Raw genomic sequence first — 20,759 nt, forward strand, 5'->3', positions numbered from 1 at the left:
GGTTTAGGAGTGTGTTTATGGGAATTTTTGACCATTCTTCCAGAAGCGCATTTGTGAGGTCAGACACTGATGTTGGACGAGAAGGCCTGGCTCGCAGTCTTCGCTCTAATTCATCCCAAAGGTGCTCTATCGGGTTGAGGTCAGGACTCTGTGCAGGCCAGTCAAGTTCTTCCACACCAAACTCGCTCATCCATGTCTTTATGGACCTTGATTTGTGCACTGGTGCGCAGTCATGTTGGAACAGGAAGGGGCCATCCCCAAACTGTTCCCACAAAGTTGGGAGCATGGAATTGTCCAAAATCTCTTGGTATGCTGAAGCATTCAGAGTTCCTTTCACTGGAACTAAGGGGCCAAGCCCAGCTCCTGAAAAACAACCCCACACCATAATCCCCCCTCCACCAAACTTCACAGTTGGCACAATGCAGTCAGACAAGTACCGTTCTCCTGGCAACCGCCAAACCCAGACTCGTCCATCAGATTGCCAGATGGAGAAGCGTGATTCGTCACTCCAGAGAACACGTCTCCACTGCTCTAGAGTCCAGTGGCGGCGTGCTTTACACCACTGCATCCGACGCTTTGCATTGCACTTGGTGATGTATGGCTTGGATGCAGCTGCTCGGCCATGGAAACCCATTCCATGAAGCTCTCTACGCACTGTTCTTGAGCTAATCTGAAGGCCACATGAACTTTGGAGGTCTGTAGCGACTGACTCTGCAGAAAGTTGGTGACCTCTGCGCACTATGCGCCTCAGCATCCGTTGACCCCGCTCTGCCATTTTACGTGGCCTACCACTTCGTGGCTGAGTTGCTGTCATTCCCAATCACTTCCACTTTGTTATAATACCACTGACAGTTGACTGTGGAATATTTAGTAGCGAGGAAATTTCACGACTGGACTTGTTGCACAGGTGGCATCCTATCACAGTACCACGCTGGAATTCACTGAGCTCCTGAGAGCGGCTCATTCTTTCACAAATGTTTGTAGAAGCAGTCTGCATGCCTAGGTGCTTCATTTTATACACCTGTGGCCATGGAAGTGATTGGAACACCTGAATTCATTTATTTGGATGGGTGAGCGAATACTTTTGGCAATATAGTGTATATACATGCATATATATATATATATATATATATATATATATATATATATATATATATATATATATATACAGTACTGTGCAAAAGTCTTAGGCACATAAGATGTTTCACATTTGTCTTAAGATAGTTATTTATATCTTCAGCTTTAGTGTGTCAATAGGAAATATAAATGTTAGACTCACAAACATTACTTTTGCAAATAGAAAAGATTAGAATAGAAGAACAGGGAGCCCTGCAACAGATGTCTTGGCCCCCACAAAACCCCCCACTGAACATCGTGTCAGTCTGAGATTACATAAAGAGACAGAAGCAATTGAGACAGCCTAAACTGATAGAAGAACTGTGGTGAATTCTCCAAGAAGCTTGGAACATCCTATCTGCCAACAACCAAGAAAAATGGTGTCCAGGTGTACCTAGGAGAATTGGTACTGTTTTAAAGGCAAAGGTGGTCACACCGAATATTGATTTAGCTTAAGTATACTGGACTTTGTATGACATTAGGTGATAAATGAAAACTATTTATGTCATTATTTTTGAAGACATCCTCACTATGCAACATTTTTCACAAGTGCCTAAAACTTTTGCATAGTAAGGAGATATTCAGTCACAACCAAGTTCTTTCTATGATGTTGTTTAAACCTGTGAGGAATTAGATTGCATCTAATAGTCTGTCACAAATGAATCTCAGGAGCCAACAAACTTTCAAATATCATTGCATTTCCCTCAAAGAAATGCAGGATCAAACACTGGTGGTCATTGAAGTTTTAGCACATGGGTGTTTATGAAAAATATTGGATACATCTGTCACTGGTGCAGAATTTACTTTATGCCAGATTTATCATGTGTTTGATAATGTTGCAGTAAAGCCGTATAGATTTCTGCAGTGTTTCACACCTTGATGAGACTTCAGATGCCAAGCATGGCTTCAGACCAAACCAAAAAATTAGGCAACAAACACCTGTTTCTTGGTTCCGCATTTTGTTAACGTTTTGTTAACATCTCCATAAAAGGGAACCATGGAGCATCCCAATTTCTCCAGGGTAGCTCAAATTGACTTAGATTGAAGAATTAATAATTCCAAAAATTAATGGTTTTGAGGCATCATGTACTTACTGGTTAAATGCCAGTGAATATGTGTGGGATGCACCTGTAGCAAATTAAACACTCTACAATGAGTCAAGCTCTAGAGATCTATTGTTGGAAATTCATTAATGTTTCAGAGATGGCCTCTTTTCAAGAAACTGATATTCAATTTCAATTCACCCTGTTTTTGTCTGCCTTGTGTATAAAAGTCTGTACAAAAGCACAAGTATTTGTCACAAATAATTATGGCTAAAATGTATTTCCCCTTTAACTATTAAAAAGCAATGACCCAGCTCTTGATGACTGGTTAGAAAAGTTTTATTTTTGTTTGTTTTATTCATTATTGTTCCAATAAATTTTATTCAACCACATCTCTCTTTTGTGATCAACAGAAAAAATAATTAAAATAAAAACAAACAAACAAAACAAATGTCCCAAATTAATCAAGACTGTGGAATAGTCAAGAAGCTGAATACGTAGAATACATTTTGCATTAAAATACCCTGAAATAAGTATTGTTCAACATTGTTATAGCAGAAACATAAAGAACCAGATTTCTCTCCTTTAACTAATGGAAATCAACATCCTTATCAGTGTGATTATTCATGTACCATTGCCTCAGCAAACTACATGTGTAAAACACTAGTTTAATCAACTCTTCAAAATCTCACAGTGGTATAAATGTCAAATGTCTCACTTGAACTTTACAAATCTTTTACTGCTTATAAAATACTGCTCTCATATGAGTCCATAAAGGACCGCAGTGTTCTGTGCCTAATAAAACACATGTCAAGAAAGTGAAAAACAAAAACAAACAAAAAAAAAAGCCAGAGAAAAGTAAGCAGTGCGATGGCCACATAATGTACCATGCTTTGCAGAACAATGGCAGTGTGCAGGGAAAAGCTGAATAGACAGTGCGGTTTATGTGGAGCTGGAAGCTATGTTCTGAAAGCCTGCAGTGATAAAGCCTGGAGCTCTGAAAGGTCAACTCGGCCCCAGTAGCAGATCAATGATATCTCCACTAACATCATCTCATGAGGAACTATGTCACAGTGTGTACAGTATACAGGGCAGAACGGCCTATTGATGTTTCACCAATATTTAAATGGGAGTCTATGGCAGATACCAATACCATTCAAATTTGTGGCACAAAAGATCAATGATGATTTATATATGATGATTGGTCAAGCTCTTAAATGGGTGGGAATTTTTAATAAACGGCCAATAACGGAAACAGTGATATGCCTGATTGACAGTGAATGAAATGTAAACATGTAGCTGTCAAGCGCAGTGTGTTCTGTGGCACGGAGATGCACGCGCAGTTATTTGCAAATTAACGTAACACATTTAATTCAGCTTCAATAATCTGATTATTTAATAATTATTATATAAATATTTTGCCTATTTTGTAGCAGTTTTGAGCTGGGTTTTGTTTTAAGAACTGTTACTGTTTGAGTAGCAATCTGATCAGCTTTTGGGAGCTACACAGTAATTGCTTCTCTTCCAGCCGCCACTGTCTTAACATTGACAAAAATAAACTTTCAGCAGATATCCGCATTCAAAATTTACAGTCTTTCTCTTCTGGGAAAAAGGAATAAAAATACTAATGACTAATCTTGCACTAATCAGATTTTTATATAATCTAATGCTCTCTAGAAATGCCCCTCCCTCTATACCACCTGCAACCAATTAGCAAGTAGTAAATCATGGTTCATGGCTGTGACATAAATAAAGCCTATTTGCTATAAAAAAAAAGGGACGAGCCCCTTGATATGTCCCGCCCACTTCCTGTTTCAAAAGGAAATACATCAACACAGGAAGGAAAACTGTGCTCATCAAGCCATTTCATGGGGTCTTTAATAAACAAACACAAAAAAGGCAGATGATGTGTACAAACTGAGTTACGTCTACTGAAATTCTGCAGAAATCTGTGGAGATTCGAGAAGGATAAAGCTGCAGGCCAAGCTCCAAAAAGGGGTGTGAGCTCCAAACCAACAGCAGAGATACACAGAGCCCATATCTAACCTTTTCCTTTGCCCTAACCGTATGTGGAAGTGTCAACCCCTTTTGAAGTTGGCCAAAACCCTCTACTGGTGTAACTCTGCCCCTTCTGGAGCTAACCCACCCTGTTTTGGAGTTTCCGTCCTAATTTGGTGATCTACGGTCTACAGCAACACCTACTTGGGATATTCTGGGCGCAGATTCTGTGCTGGCCTAGTCATAAGCCATGTGAATGAATCAACAGCAAAGTATTTATATAAAAACATGAAAGGGTCCGTTTCAGCAAGAATAACTTCTCAGAATGTGCTCTCAATGGCTTCACTTTAGTGATGTGTGTTGGGGACAAACTAGCTCATTAAAGTACATTTAACTTCAGGTTCCTATAACGTTTTTACTGAGGTTAAATTTAATGCGTCCTTCTTGCTAAGGCTCCCAATGAAGTGGCGATCAAGCAGGTGGCAGCTCACTCCCGAGTCCAATTTCAGATGAGGTATGGTGCCCGAAACGAGGCGTAGCAGCTATGCAAGGTTTTTGAGGTGGGAAATCACAGAGCAATGTAATCAACAAGTCCAGTTCAGCTATGCTCTACTGATCGACAACAAAATCAAATTCACCCCTCACTCGGTTTCAGATATACATTTGAGTATTTACACTATCGACAGATTGTTGAATGAGCTGATATGTTTCTTGACATATTCAATATACAGAACACTGATCAGCCAAAACATTAAAACCACTGACAGGTGAAGTGAACAGTGGTACCTGTCAAGGGGTGGGATATATTAGGCAGCAAGTGAACAGTCAGTTCTTGAATTTCATGTGTTGGAAGCAGGAAAAATGGTCAAGCGTAAGGATCTGAGTGACTTTGACAAGGGCTAAACTGTGATGGCTATACAACTGAGTCAGAGCATCTCCAAAACAGCAGGTTGTGTGGGGTGTTCCCGGTATGCAGTAGTTAGTACCTACCAAAAGTGGTCCAAGGAAGGACAACTGGTGAACCGGCGATAGGGTCAAGGGCGCCCAAGGCTCACTGATGCGCGTGGGGAGCGAAGGCTAGCCTGTCTGGTCCTATCCCAAAGAAGAGCTACGGTAGCACAAATTGTTAAAAAACTTAATGATAGCCATAATAGAAAGGTGTCAAAACACACAGTGCAACTTGCTGCGTATGGGGCTGCGTAGCCGCAGACTGGTCAGAGTGCCCATGCTGACCCCTGTCCACCACCGAAAGCGCCTACAAATGGGCACGTGAGCATCAGAACTGGACCATGGAGCAATGGAAAAAGGTGGCCTGGTCGGATGAATCACGTTTTTTTTTAGATCATGTGGATGGCTGGATGCGTGTGCGTCATTCATGTGGATTTTACTTTGACACATACCACCTACCTACAGATTGTTGCAGACCACGTAAACCCCTTCATGGCAACGGTATTCCCTGGTGGCAGTGGCCTCTTTCAGCAGGATAATGCACCCTGTCCCACTGCAAAAATTGTTCAGGAATGGTTTGAGGAACATGACAAAGAGTTCAAGGTGTTGACTTGGCCTCCAAATTTCCCAGATCTCAATCCGATCGAACATCTATGGGATGTGCTGGACCAACAAGTCTGATCCATGGAGGCCCCACCTCTGCTTCTAATGTCTTGGTGCCAAATACCACAGGACACCTTCAGAGGTCTTGTGGAGTCCATGCCCCGACAGGTAAGAACTGTTTTGGCGGCACGAGGGGGACCTACATGATATTAGGCAGGTGGTTATAATGTTGTGGCTGAAAGGTGTAATGAGTGATAGATGTTAAAGCTGAAGTATGTAATTTTTGCGACACTAGCGCCACCGAACGCAATTGCAAAAATAAACGCTGATTTCAAAACAGCTTTCTGAATACACCCCTCGTCTTCAGTTGTTCAAACAAACAGATAGTCCCGCCCCCAACTCACGCCATTGGTTAAGTGACGTTGTTGGGGTCACACAAAACAAACACACAAATTTTTATAGTGCCACAGAGATACAGTGTTTGCAGTTTTCGAGAAAATTAACCTATGAATGGCTTACTTATAGTTGTCCCTGCATATAAAGTTGGGATAGTAGAAAGTATTTTAACACTGAAAAAGTTACATACTTCAGCCTGAAGAGTGAAGAGAAAGGAGCAATGTTGTCTTTCAGTGCGGGGCACTGGATCCATATAAATTAATATGAGCTTAGCCATTAGCGAAGGCTTATTAGATTACTTGAACTCTTTTCCAGCAGGAAAGGAAAATGAACTGTAATTGTTATAGACCATTTCTGTGCAAAATCATACCTGTTATCTAATTCTTGAAAAGAAAGTCAAGTTAGAGACAACATTGCTGAACACTGATATGAACTAAAATACTGCACAATCAGACAGAAGTAAACAAGTTTATAATATTGGCACAGCGCAAGTGTCACACCAGACACAAGACATGCCTTTTTTGTTTTTTAAATTCATGACATAAACGAACACTTGTATTTACCCCCCCAAAAAGTCCCACAGGCTTGTTATTGCAGCACATTTTTTTCTTTTTTTAAATGTTTTTTTTCTTTTCTGTTTTTTCTATAGAAAAGAGTTTTATTGGTGACTGTTCACTGAGCAGCGTCTTAAAGAGTGCATTTTGGCAGTACGGCGTGTCTGTTGTGGGCAGACAGACACAAGGGCAGACTGCAGGTGAACGGGAGGTCCGTGCGTTACATGGGATGCGTAGTGCTCCATCAGGCTTGGTCACATGCCAGAGGCTCCCAGGCCCATGCTGGCTGCGTGGCTCATGCATGGCAGCGACTGCACAGCTTTGGGGAAGTCATGTGTGATGACCCGCCCATTCTCTCCGCCACTACCGTTCCCACTCATCCTGGTCAGTGTGGAGCAGTGCATGGCGTCGTTGATGGTTTGCTGGGATGGAGACACAACAGCGTTAGCCAGAATATGGAAATATGCAAAGGATAGTTTTAAAGATGCCCCATTTTTAGTAGGAGACAGTAAAAGATGATTTAAGCATTTTGTTTTGTCATGTGATGGCTGGATAATTAGTTAGACAACATTTCTGAGGTTACTTGTTGCGGAAGCTATGTCAATAAACTAATCTACAAGAAATAAGAGAAACAGAGCATTAACTCTGAAATATCTGGAAATAAAGCAAAGCAACAGAGAATACAATAGCGAAGTCTTCCTCTGATTATTTACACAAGCGTTGTGGTCAAATTACTTTACTGTGGAGAACACTGCTTACTGACTGAGTCCCATATATATGGGAGTAAAGAGAAAGCCATGAACACAGTGCATGTTAAAGGGAACGGCACTTTCCAGCTTTAAGCAGCTTTCATGCAATAAACAGCTTTCTGGTGTTCATGTAAACGAGCTCAGTGTCTCTGGGGGGAAACAGCACCATTAGCAACAATTTATGTTCATTTTAAATTTAATTTTAATTTAAGAATTAAATCATATATATAAATATATATACACACACACAAATTCGGTAACACTTAACAATAATGTTTTATTTGTTAACATTAGCAAATGCATTAGCAATCATGAACTAACAATGAACAATTATATTCCACATCATTTTTTGCTTAATGTTAATTTATCAAAATATTTTTTAATTATGAATAATTGTTTATTGTTAGTTCATGTTAATGAATGTTGTTAACTAATGTTAACAGACACAACCTTATTGTAAAGTGTTACCACATATTCTAAAGCTGATATTTTAAACACTGATTATTAATATCATCTGCTTCTGGAAATACAGGTTTATGGATAATTCATATTAAAAATGTACTATGAAATGTAATATTTAACACTACCCTTACAGTAGTTATATGAACTTATTTGAATTTCATTCCATTTGATTTAACTTCCTTAAATTCAAATTTGAATAAAATTTTGCATCCTGTTTGCTACCTCAATTCAAATACAGCAACTGAATTGGAATTTAACAGCATTCTCAATTCAATTCTGAATGGTGTACAACCCTGAACATTTTAGGAACCAATCCAATACTAAGCATACTGCTATATTAAGTAACAATTAACCCACATCACAACAGTATTAGCTCACAATTTAATAACACATTATTCCAATGGAAACCCAGCCAATTCCATGTTGCACTAACCATCATTTTATGGAGCACTTCTGTTATAAATTATGTGTTGTTTGAATGAATGTGGGCTAATGCTGTGTTGTGTTGACAACTTTTAATTGCTTCCATAATGCCGCTGTTGCATCCCCCCAGACCACCATATTTATGACTTCAAAACCATGCTAACACTGTATCTTTGACGTGTGTGGACAATAAACAGCTTGGTAGACATGAAACACAAGCTTAATTTGCTACAACCGTGTAGAACCCCAGAGAGAAATGTCATTGGTTTATTGCTGCCATTGTGAAGAGCGCCTCACTATTGTTTTCACAGCCAGTGGGCTTGAAACCAGGCCTAATGATGCGTCCCTTTAAATCGCATTTTTCCAATCTAGGAATGATTTCATTGCACTACACTTCAGTGCATGGGGGTTGAGGTTATAAGCCTGATGCAGACTAATTAGTTTGCCCGTAATGGCTTAGAGTCCTGCTCTCTTAATATGACAAATGGACAGCTGTGAAATGTGACTCCTGTCAATTGAATTAACAAAGCACATCTATATTAATTTGTGCTATTATTCTCTTACATGAGTGTATAATACGCTGCTAAACTTGTTACAAAGCTTGCTTTGGGTGATTGCCTGTGATAAAGATACTGATCACAAAATCACTCTGAGGTATCTGTATATACACCGGGTGATGTTCACTGGGGGCCACCTCTCGGGGGTGTCGTTTTGCAACGCCGTTTCTTTGATTTGTAAGTCTGGCCTGCATTTGAAGATTGCATATTAAAGGAATAAGATACAATATACTATGACCTTATGGATATTTTTAATTAAAAACACATTAGCATAAATGCATTAAGTAAGAGCTGATGCTGGTCTGATTTGATGAAGCAGATGAGCTGACTGATAGTGTATTTTCATCAGTCTAGATGGACTATTTTTGGAGTCATGGTTGAAAACAGAGACATGCAGTGTCTCCGGAGAACACTTGCTCAATTACTCTTCATGAATGAACAGACACCATGCGTATAAATAGCTCTAGTCTATGGACAGAGCAGCGAGCAGACAAAGAGAGTCTGCGAAGAGCAGGAGAAAGAGTGAAAAGATAGAAATTATAAAATGAATTAAAGCAATTCTGCCATGCAAAGGCAAAACGCAGTATTGAAATGAGTTATGACTGAAATCGGGTCTCTTAGGGCATTTTCAGACATGTAGCTCCTTTGATTTGTTCCGAACATGGGCTAAAATTGTTACAATGTTGCATTTTCCTCTGATTTCGGTTCGCTTTCACAAGGCAACACTTCAAAATGGACCAACACTATATCAATGAAAGTCACATGTAAGCAAACTGTCCCCATATTGGTCAGGATGTTTGTGCGCTGTTCCGGTATTTAGTGCATCCATTGATATAGTGTACCGGTTAAAATGATGTATCTGTAAACATGTTGGCAAATTTTTAAACACATTTTCAAGTGTTGTTTATGTCACACATATGCAAAATGTCACCGCATAGTACAGAATGCGCATTCCAGTTAGAGGTTGCAGCAAGTACACTTTCTCCGACATACAAATAATATACGCTGTTAAATTTGCATCATGACTATTTGTATCTGTCATTAGTTGCTTTTGCATTATTTCTGCATTGAAAAGTGCCTGTCACAGAGCTGGCTCACGCACACGCACACACACACACGCACCACAAACAGCAGACAGAAGCCACAGAACTTTTTTTTTCAGTCAAAAAGTTGCTGACGCTATCCTACCTGTGTTCTGCCACTATCCGAGAGAAGCGACCATACTAAAATTCCCTCAGGAATTATACAACAATTCCTATTTTACATGCAACTATATCTAGAATAGTCACAAAAAGGCTATATACATGTTTTGATGATGAATTACAGTGAAGTGCTGACATACAGATGTCTTCTCCAAAGATTCTTCAGGTATGTTCATGGTTTTTATAGAGATATTGTTTGGTTCGTTGGTCCGTTGGGTCGGATTGCATTCTCACCACAAGCAAACCTTTCACGGGTTTGTTTGCAATCGGTCCAAGACCACCTGGTCTAGGTGGACTCGGACTGATTGTTTTGGTGTGGATCTGAGTGCGAATGCCGCGTTCATATACTGTATATCTAAACGAACCGAACTAAGGGAGAAAACGCACCAGGTTCCCAATCAAATGCTCCAAACGAGTCAGGTGTGAGAACGCCCTTAGACTACGATCTGTCCTGTGACAGATGTGTTTGGCTCAACTTTGCTCACGATCAAAGAAAACAGTGTGACAATTGCAGAAAAATTGCAAAATCAACACTAAAACCAAGTTACTTTCAAGCTTCTTTTCTCAGTTTCAGTGTTGGTGTAGTTACTGCATTTCAGCTTTGTAGGGCAGAATAATTAACCCAAAATTGAAACTTATGTCATTATTTACTCACCCTCATGCTTCTTTTTTTTTATTTTCTGTGGAACAAAAAAGGAGGAATTTCCTTCTCCCCTTTTCAAAACAATAACAGCTGATAATGACCAAATGTGTCAAGCTCCAGAAAGGACATAAAAGCACCATGAGCAGTCCATATGACTTGAGCACTATATCCCAAGTCTTACTTTGTGTGAAGAACAGCCTGAAATTGGCTGATAATCTCCCTCAGTGAGCTCAAGAGTCAGATCATTGAGTCGTATCTGTTCAATTCATGAGCAAATCGCTCTTTTGAAGTGGTTCTTTCAAATATTAACTTCTAGAGTTCAACTCATTGACTTGTGGAAAACTGGAGCTTGAAATAACGTAAGTCACTATGAACTAAAGTTATATGGAAGAGAGTTGCTTGAAGATCCTGTAAAATTCTCCTTTTGTGTTCCACTGAAAAATACCACAATAGGGATTTGGAATGACATGAGGGTGAGTAAATCATGACAAAAATTGCTTTTTTGCTTTGTTTGAACTATCCCTTTAAAATAAGAGACACAAAAAGAAGAAGACGTGAGGAGAAAGAAATTATATTAGCAGGAAAGTTTGATCGCTGAGAGTGGGCAACAGAAGCCTCGAGTTTGGGGCGACGGTAAGATGGGGGGCGGATTAGGCTGCTACACGGGCGGGATGTGGCCATGTTCCCGCAGTTCTCGAGGTTCCTACCCCAGAGTGCTTTATATCTTAACAGTGTCGGCACCGTACAGGCCGTAACTCTGCAGCTCAGTGTAGCTGCTGTCTAAGGCGGTGCAGTGAAAGGCCTGAGCAGCCCGTGCAGACACCTTCATTCTGTGGGACTCTGTTCTGGACTTGTAGCAGAACTCCACCAGGGCCACCAGCATGGCTAGACCCAGACCGCCGATCAGAATGTAGAAGACCCCAGCCACATTGCTGAGGCTAAGAGCACTCGTCTTGTCCTGTGGGAGGAGATGGAGAAATGATGAGACTTTTGCACAACATACAAAGTAAACATCAAGACTAAAGTGAACAAACACACACTGACAGTTAGACAAAAACAATACAAACATCGCATACCCATACACTTATTCGGACATTCAAGATACACTTTTATATTCATTTAACATTCAACACATTCATTTAATAGACAGAAAGACATGATACCACATTAATTTAGCTAATCATAAACAATCAATATTGATTAAAATAAAAGCTTAACTGTGTTGTTTTCTTCTTTCTCAAGTATGATCTCCGAGTATAAAATGTCATGACTATGTAAGTAACGATCTTTAGTCTATATTTTGGTCAAAAATTAAATGTTATTGATGTTGTCTGCTGATATTCATTAAGCAATTATAATAATCATAATAAAAACATATACTTTGGTTGTCATGCAATTACCTATGTTGGTAACTTATAGTGTATACCTTTAACGTACAGTATGTTAAAATGTGACATAATTGATCAATTATTCAGTCCTTTAAAATTAGGAACATGCATTCATGCACTGACATGGGCAGATAATTTGTATTCACCTTCTACTCCACTCTAACTGACTAACCCAATAGTTTACATCTTCACTAAATCACAAGCCACTAAAACATACACATACAGTGTCACAACCGCAGTCAAACATCAGTATTAGTGGTTGACAACCATGCAGACCAGGCTATGAATCTAAAAGGAGATTTGGATCTGTGGTTGTTCAACAACAAAGATGCTATCTTTCCTTCTTAATGACACTAACAATCTAGTGGTTTTTCTACTTAATAGATTCTGCTTTAAAATGTAATAATTAAGGGAAGAAGCTACTTGACTTGACTGGCATAAAACTGGTTCTCTGTTTAATGCAAAAAAGGAATGGTGGTGTTGTCTCTGTCTGCCATGCAAGTGAGTTTGGTGTGGTGGGGGTGTGGTGGCCAGAGCCTATGACAGCACAGTCAGCTGTCCACTGGGTTTGTATCCAAATACATGCACACTTAAAGAGCAGAGGGGAGGGAGAAAACAGAGGCTCAGAACCAAGAGGAGGGCTGGTTTCTTACTGATGGTCTGAACAATATGACCATCAGTCTCTCTCCAGAGTTCCATTTGGACCAGCAGGCTATTTTGGACAGAGGAAGTGCATCATACAGTGAGTCATCTGGTATATAACAATGGTCTTTCTCTTCACAGCTGGGAGTGCTATCCATGCTATTATTTACACATGAACTAGTAATATAAAGCCACACATAATTATTTTTTTTTTCAAATATGCGAGTTAAGAGTCACGAAATCCTCACTTTCTCCAAAAAAATAAAGGCAAACATAGCCCTTGAAGGATGCAAAATTCAGGAAGTAAAAAAATAAAAAATAAATAAATTAGGAATTCATATTAAACAAAAAGCACATCAATTAAAATCATGTATATATTACCTACTGCAAACATCCTTTTATACTCTGCATCTCAGTCGAGCAAATATAATGCATTTTTAACCCTAATTTTTAACCCTCATCTATCTATCTATCTTTCTTCCTCTATTTATTTTTTTTTCCGGTTACTTCAAGAATGAATAATTGATTTTTTCTTTCATTTTCTTCAATTTTACCTTTTCTAAATTGTGGCTTTAGAAATGATTTTTTAAATTGTTTTATAATTGACATCACCAATTTTCTATTTTTCCATTTAATGTGTCTTTGAATTTGTGCTGTGGGCTGTACTATTAGCACTGGGTGTGGGTTAGGTAATGGACTGCTTATTCCTACATGGACATTGAGGAGTTTAAAATGCTAGCAGGGGTCACAACCTAATTCATTTTAATAATAATAATAATAATAATAATATGTTTTAAAGGCCTTCATACGGAGCATATACTTGCAGTTTACCAGGTCCAGTTCTCCTTGTATGAAATTCACTGGAAGAAACTCTGAATTCCAAAAATTATTTGCAAGTAAATTCCTTATTAAGGCATTAATACAGTATAATAGATCAATTCCAATATATTTATATAGCCTATTGTTTTAGAATGATAGCACGTGTCAGTTTTCTGGCAATTCTATAATTCACCCGCTATATTAGCAAGTAAATTCCATAAAAAGGTATTAATGTATAGATCTATAAGAACAGAATAATGTAATTCCTTGGAGTGAGAGTGAACGAGGAGCTGTACAATGCAATAGCAGCTGGCCCTCACCCAGCCACCAATGAGCTAAAGTTTCCTTCCAGTTAGAATTGAATATCATACAAGGATAAATGGACCTAGTAAATTAAAAGATGAATAACCCTAAATTTAAAAAGGAAATGAAAAGCAATTCAGAAGAGTTCACCATTGTTTACTGCTAGTGTCCTATGCTTTTTAAATAAACTTGTGATACAAGTGGCAGGAGGACTGATGTGTGATGTGATCTGTCAGTGCCAGCTTCTGCCAGCCAGTGAGAGATCAAACTATGAAGGTAAAATATTGCCTAAATTATTTGCATGTGCAGAGTAAAATTTGTAAAAGCGTAAATTAAGTTACAAGCATGATAGAAAAATTTGCATGCACAGAGTAAGATTTGTGAAAGCGTAACTCAAATTGCAAATTTAAAAATAAATTGTATGCACACAGAAGGTTTTGTGAAGGTGTAGCTCAAGTTGCAAGCATAATAAAAAATGATTAGCAATACTTTAATGCTTTGCATAAGTGTAATTCATGTGTTGTGAATCTGTAATTTTGCATTAACACAAAGTAAATTTGGTGTGTATTCTTCTGACTTCCTTTTTTTGTGCTTACACTTTTGGCACTATTTTTGCACCTAAACATGGCCAAAAACATTGCAAACCTGCAATCAGCGATATGCAAGCAAATAAAGGGTGTCATGAACAGCAAAATGGATTGACCACAGAGAATCAGTCTGTATGTATAATATAAACTACTGCAAATGTATAAATGACTTGTGTTTGTGGCATAAATATGTTCCAGAAATAATCCGATGTACATTGTTCCGTCTTCCCTTTGTTGGGGAAGGCGGGTCTACCTGCTTCTAGTAACCAATCAAATGAGGTTTTCTTTGAACAGTTTACTCTGACCTGATTGGTTTAATAACGTGACAGACAGCTTCTTTAGATAGGTATGGTCTGAAAAATGAATTACATGGACCGACCGACCAACCTATCTATCTATCTGTCCGTCCATCCATCATCAGTCTTTCTATCCATCCATCCATCCATCCATCATCAGTCTTTCTTTTCTATCTATCTATCTATCCATCCATCCATCATCAGTCTTTCTTTTCTATCTATCCATCCATCCATCCATCCATCATCAGTCTTTCTTTTCTTTCTATCTATCTATCTATTATATTAGGAAAAGTCATGTACTATCAACCTGATCCTTAAACATTAAGTATGTTTTCTGAACTATTGAAATGAACTTGCGGTCATCTACAAAACAGAACATGAGGGTTAATGTAAACTCTACCAGCCCATTTGAAGGAAATGTTACCCTGGAGAGAGATTAAGTGCCGGCCATGTTAATGTTGACTGAACCTACTGGAAGGGTTCTGGGGAGGCTGAACTGAGGGTAACAGAGCTGGACCAAATGTGTGAACTGACCTTTCTTCCGGAGTCCTTGCTTCCACACTCCCCCTTATCGTACCACCATTTGTTTTTCAGTTTGTCTAAGAAGGCTTGCTCATTGAGCTTCAACACCGCTAGGTTAACTGGGATTCTTCAACCAGGGAAATAACATAAATAACATTATCTATGTTATTTTATGTTATTCAGTACACATTACACACATACCCATCAATATCAACTGTTTTGTGTTTCTTTGCTTTTAATTGACTGCACACACACATATCTGAAACATGTTGGTAGTTCATTGTCAAAGTGATATGGATTAATACTCCATCTAGCGATGCTTACTTGCTCCCTGCTGCAAGATGTGTATTATTATATCACTTTGGGTAACCGGCAGGCTGCAAACACTCCTCTGAGAATAATGCGAATAAGTTGGCTATTATTGACTGGTTGCCATGGTGAAAAGATCTGGCAGCATAATTTGACACTCTAAAATAGTACAAAACTCTTTATAAGAAACTGAATTTAAATGAGATTGTCTTTGGTTGAGAAACCAGTTGTTTTTTGTTTGAGACCAACTAGATTTGGTCTAAGTTTTGTCTAGAGTGTTTGGTCAGTGCACGTTGCCGGTAACCCCCCCACCCCCCCCATTGTAGTTGTGGTTTTACCCGCTGGGTTTGTCACATTGAGGCTGACCTTGGAATCACCTCCTCCGCTGCCACACTCTCCCTTGTCGTACCACCATTTGTTTTTCAGTTTGTCCAACAGGCCTTGTTCATTCAGTTTTAACACTGCCAGGTTTACTGGGTTTCTTGAAACAATAACAAAATAATACTTTGGTCAATGTCAGCCCAGATAAACCATTTCAGAGACAGCGTTATGGGAGAACAGACTCAGACTTCAACTGGCTTAAACACAACACCCACTGCTCTAATGTATGTAGATTGGAATGTAAAATGAATGGCGCAGTGATTTCACCCTGAGTCTGCATTGTATATAAAGTGTGTTAATATGTGTTTGAATGGAGAACAATACTTTTGTTAGTGGCCTTTGTGAAATACAGGTTTTATAAAGCCAAGAGGAAGACCATTTCAGATATAGGAAGAGATAAGAGTAAAGAGGCTGTTCACACAGGTGACATTCTTGCATTAAAAAAAGCTAGACATAGTGCTTCCATACAACATTTCTAATGAAAACACTCCAAATTCTCGGTATGTAAATATGCTTATCACTTGCCCAGATTCATCTGTTTGGTCCATTGTTTTAACACTGATATTGATCCGCAAAGATACGTGTCAAAATTAATTTTAACATTACATGGTGTCTTACACGGCAATCATAGTGCAAGACAGTGAAAAAACATCTTAAACACGTCCATCTTATCTATGTGTACATAGACCAGAAATTAAAAAATTGCGCAAGAATACATCCTGTGTGAACGCCTCCCAAGATGTCCTCAGATGTGCTTACTGTCTCCTTTGGCCCTTCCCTTTTGGGGAATTGTAATAAAGTGATTCTGAAACAATGGACTGAAGATATTAAACATGCCTAGACATTTGGTATCTTTTACTTTAGGTGAATTCTTTCATCTGTCAAATTCTAAATTCAAGTGCTTTCTCAACCCTCTCTCCTCCGCCCTTTACAGTAGAGGCAAAACATGACTGACATCAGAAACCACATCTAAGCATCTCTCTTTTCATCTCCTCTTCAATCCTCTGGTCCTGCACACTCTGTACAGTTCACAGACACAAACATCCTCACGACCCATGCAATTGGCAAGCCGATCAGCACTGCAAGAAAATGTCGTCTGAAACTCTGCATGTGTTGGGGTGAGTCTCTGGCTTGATAAAACCCAGGAATTCTTTCTAATCCCAGAAGTACCAGACAGAAAGAAATCAGAGAGTGTGTCTCAGGAATGAGAAACAAACACCATCATTCAGTTTGATGAGTGTTTGCTTCTGGAGGTGGCAGTGCTTTTGGTGAGATGATTTTATTGACTAAACTCTGAGAATGGGCACAGATGGATAGAGATAAAAGGGCACACACATCAGTTTTTAGGGCTGTTGCATCCTGACTACAAAACAAACAGATTTAAGGTATCAGTCTAAGATAAGACAAGACAAATGTGGAACAGCTGTTGAAATGCACAAAAACATCAGATTATTCCGTTAAACTGTAAATTAACCTATACATCACAGTTTAAAGCCTTAATTAACATCATCTTCGTTTAACCCTAAAACAGGCAAGAGTGGAAAATGATTAGCAAAAAATAATTTCATGTCACCTTTTATATCATTTGGACTTATCCAAAGGAATTTTATTTTTGCATTTTATGAGTTGTATCTCCCAGGATACGTTGTCCTATTAAGGTACAAAAAAGGTCAAATTCATCACACATGTTAGTGTGTGTGTATGTAACCAGTGCTGGGCAGATTACTTGTGAATTGCAATCAGATAATGATTAAAAATTCCATGACAAAAAATGCAGTCAGTAACGTAATCTTGTAGATTACATTTTTTGGGTAATCTAATCTGATTACTTTGGGATTACTTCCAACCTAATTATATTTTATTTGATGTCACATGCATTTGAGTAGAATAACTTTTGTATCATTTTAACATAAAAGTACAATAAGAAAGAAAATGTATTCCATTCTTTATTACAAACAAATAGAGCCTCACAAAAAAAGGTGACATTTTTATGACATTTTCAAAAAGTGCATTGAACAATACATGAATGAACATACAATAAACATTAAATATAACAGCAATGACAGTGCATGACCAAAGTTTATCATTCAAAATACTGAGACATCAAGTTCATTTTAAGGGCATAAAACAATAGAAACATTACGGACATTAATTGGTCATAAAATCATAAACGTGACTGTAAATGAACAAATTAATGACCATAAAATCAACAGCAATGATGTCGCTAGGTATATCAGTGGTATGCTAATTTAGAATGAAAAATGCAAAAGACTGAAAAAAAGAGAATGATTAGGGTGATCAATACATTTTTAACAATTCACTGCCATTGCCTTCTTAATATGTAATCCATAAAAAGTAACTGTAGTCTGATTATGAATATTTTAAAATTACAAGTACTTGATTTTTTTGTAATCTGATTACATAATCAAGATTACATGTAATCTGTTACTACCCAGCACTGTGAGTAACAAAACTGAGAAAAGTTTAGCATTAAGGTTGCATGTATGACATGTGTAAGTGTAATAAATGTGTATATGTAATATTGTGTATTAACCCTTTTTCTTCCCTTAATCTGACAATGTATCTCAGGGGATACACACACTTCAAAATGTGCTAAATAAAAGCACGAACAACATATGACTTAATTTCTTCTTCCGCATATTAAGACAATGTTCTCAGTTATTATTAACAGTTTTATTTTTTTTACTGAAGTACGATTAATATAGAAATATTTATTACAAAGTCAGCATGTCCTGCATCATGCACCATGTTGGTTTTAGGTCAGGAACAACCTGTTTTCACAGAAAATTTTAACTACGTCATGTGACCCACATACTCAAAACAGACCTAATTATAATAAATTATAAGAAGATTGGGTGTGAAACTTTCTCATAACCCCTATAAAAAACGAAAGAGTATGTATCTTGTGGTGCACGTTGTCTGTTTTAGGGCAAGAAAATCAAATAAAAAAAATCAATGTTCATTAAAGCAAGAAGAGGCTAGCAGACCACAACATATCAGATCTAGAGTCCTAAAAGTGATCTCTTTTAAGGGCTCTGATCATAAGCTATCATTTAGGCTGCATTTACACTGCAAAGCCTATGCTTTGTGCTTTTTGTAGCTGACATTTTGACTAGTGGTCGGCCGATATATCACCGAGGCCGATATATAGCCAAAGCCGATATACACTATATTGCCAAAAGTATTCGCTCATCTGCCTTTAGACGCATATGAACTTAAGTGACATCAAATTCTTAATCCATAGGGTTTAATATGACGTCGGCCCACCCTTTGCAGCTATAACAGCTTCAACTCTTCTGGGAAGGCTTTCCACAAGGTTTAGGAGTATGTTTATGGGAATTTTTGACCATTCTTCCAGAAGCGCATTTGTGAGGTCAGACACTGATGTTGGACGAAAAGGCCTGGCTCGCAGTCTTCACTCTAATTCATCCCAAAGGTGCTCTATCGGGTTGAGGTCAGGACTCTGTGCAGGCCAGTCAAGTTCTTCCACACCAAACTCGCTCATCCATGTCTTTATGGACCTTGATTTGTGCACTGGTGCGCAGTCATGTTGGAACAGGAAGGGGCCATCCCCAAACTGTTCCCACAAAGTTGGGAGCATGGAATTGTCCAAAATCTCTTGGTATGCTGAAGCATTCAGAGTTCCTTTCACTGGAACTAAGGGGCCAAGCCCAGCTCCTGAAAAACAACCCCACACCATAATCCCCCTCCACCAAACTTCACAGTTGGCACAATGCAGTCAGACAAGTACCGTTCTCCTTGCAACTGCCAAACCCAGACTCATCCATCAGATTGCCAGATGGAGAAGCGTGATTCGTCACTCCAGAGAACGCGTCTCCACTGCTCTAGAGTCCAGTGGCAGCGTGCTTTACACCACTGCATCCGACGCTTTGCATTGCACTTGGTGATGTATGGCTTGGATGCAGCTGCTCGGCCATGGAAACCCATTCCATGAAGCTCTCTACGCACTGTTCTTGAGCTAATCTGAAGGCCACATGAACTTTGGAGGTCTGTAGCGATTGACTCTGCAGAAAGTTGGCGACCTCTGCGCACTATGCGCCTCAGCATCCACTGACCCCGCTCTGTCATTTTACGTGGCCTACCACTTCGTGGCTGAGTTGCTGTCATTCCCAATCGCTTCCACTTTATTATAATACCACTGACAGCTGACTGTGGAATATTTAGTAGCGAGGATATTTCACAACTGGACTTGTTGCACAGGTGGCATCCTATCACAGTACCACGCTGGAATTCACTGAGCTCCTGAGAGTGGCCCATTCTTTCACAAATGTTTGTAGAAGCAGTCTGCATGCCTAGGTGCTTCATTTTATACACCTGTGGCCATGGAAGTGATTGGAACACCTGAATTCAATTATTTGGATGGGTGAGCGAATACTTTTGGCAATATAGTGTTTATGCCAATATTCTGACTTTTTTAATTATCGCATCGGCCGAAATTTTTTTCCCGTTTGATCAAATTTGTTTCTTGAGGGTGCCAAAAATCACCCTACTTGCATGTGAAGGTGACTGAGTAAATGACCAGTCACAGTTCGTTTTGTTGTTACATGCCATCGTGTTAATACAATAATAGACCGGTGTGCAACACAGTCTCATTGAAACTGTCCGCATATCAGAGCCGCGGCAGACGCGTTTGAGCTCATAATTTTAAAGTGCTGTTTCATTCTCCCTCTCTCTCCTCAACAGTTCCCTGTAACTTTTAACTGTCTTGTCTAATGGTAAAAAGGCAAATATCAGTGAAAGTAATATCATATACAATTTGTAAATATGTGCATATCT

General features: G+C 38.9%; 1 protein-coding gene across 3 annotated transcripts in view; it reads right to left on the reverse strand.

The window, feature by feature from the left end:
• Nucleotides 1–2,480: 2,480 nt before the first annotated feature.
• The window catches only part of LOC127412963 (glutamate receptor 1-like), a 146,754-nt gene continuing 128,475 nt past the window's right edge, over nucleotides 2,481–20,759 (reverse strand). The window contains exons 14-16 of one of the 3 annotated variants that reach the window (XM_051649701.1): nucleotides 15,264–15,378; nucleotides 11,518–11,652; nucleotides 2,481–7,080 (exon numbers count right to left, since the gene is read on the reverse strand). In XM_051649701.1, the coding sequence (XP_051505661.1) occupies nucleotides 6,913–7,080; nucleotides 11,518–11,652; nucleotides 15,264–15,378 (418 nt within the window). In that variant the 3' untranslated portion in view covers nucleotides 2,481–6,912. Of the gene's footprint in view, nucleotides 7,081–11,517; nucleotides 11,653–15,263; nucleotides 15,379–15,898; nucleotides 16,042–20,759 lie in introns of all 3 variants that reach the window. The other 2 variants (XM_051649700.1, XR_007892509.1) reach the window with 2 other exon arrangements.

This window comes from Myxocyprinus asiaticus, chromosome 22 (genome assembly GCF_019703515.2).
Source record: "Myxocyprinus asiaticus isolate MX2 ecotype Aquarium Trade chromosome 22, UBuf_Myxa_2, whole genome shotgun sequence".
NCBI lineage: Eukaryota > Metazoa > Chordata > Actinopteri > Cypriniformes > Catostomidae > Myxocyprinus > Myxocyprinus asiaticus.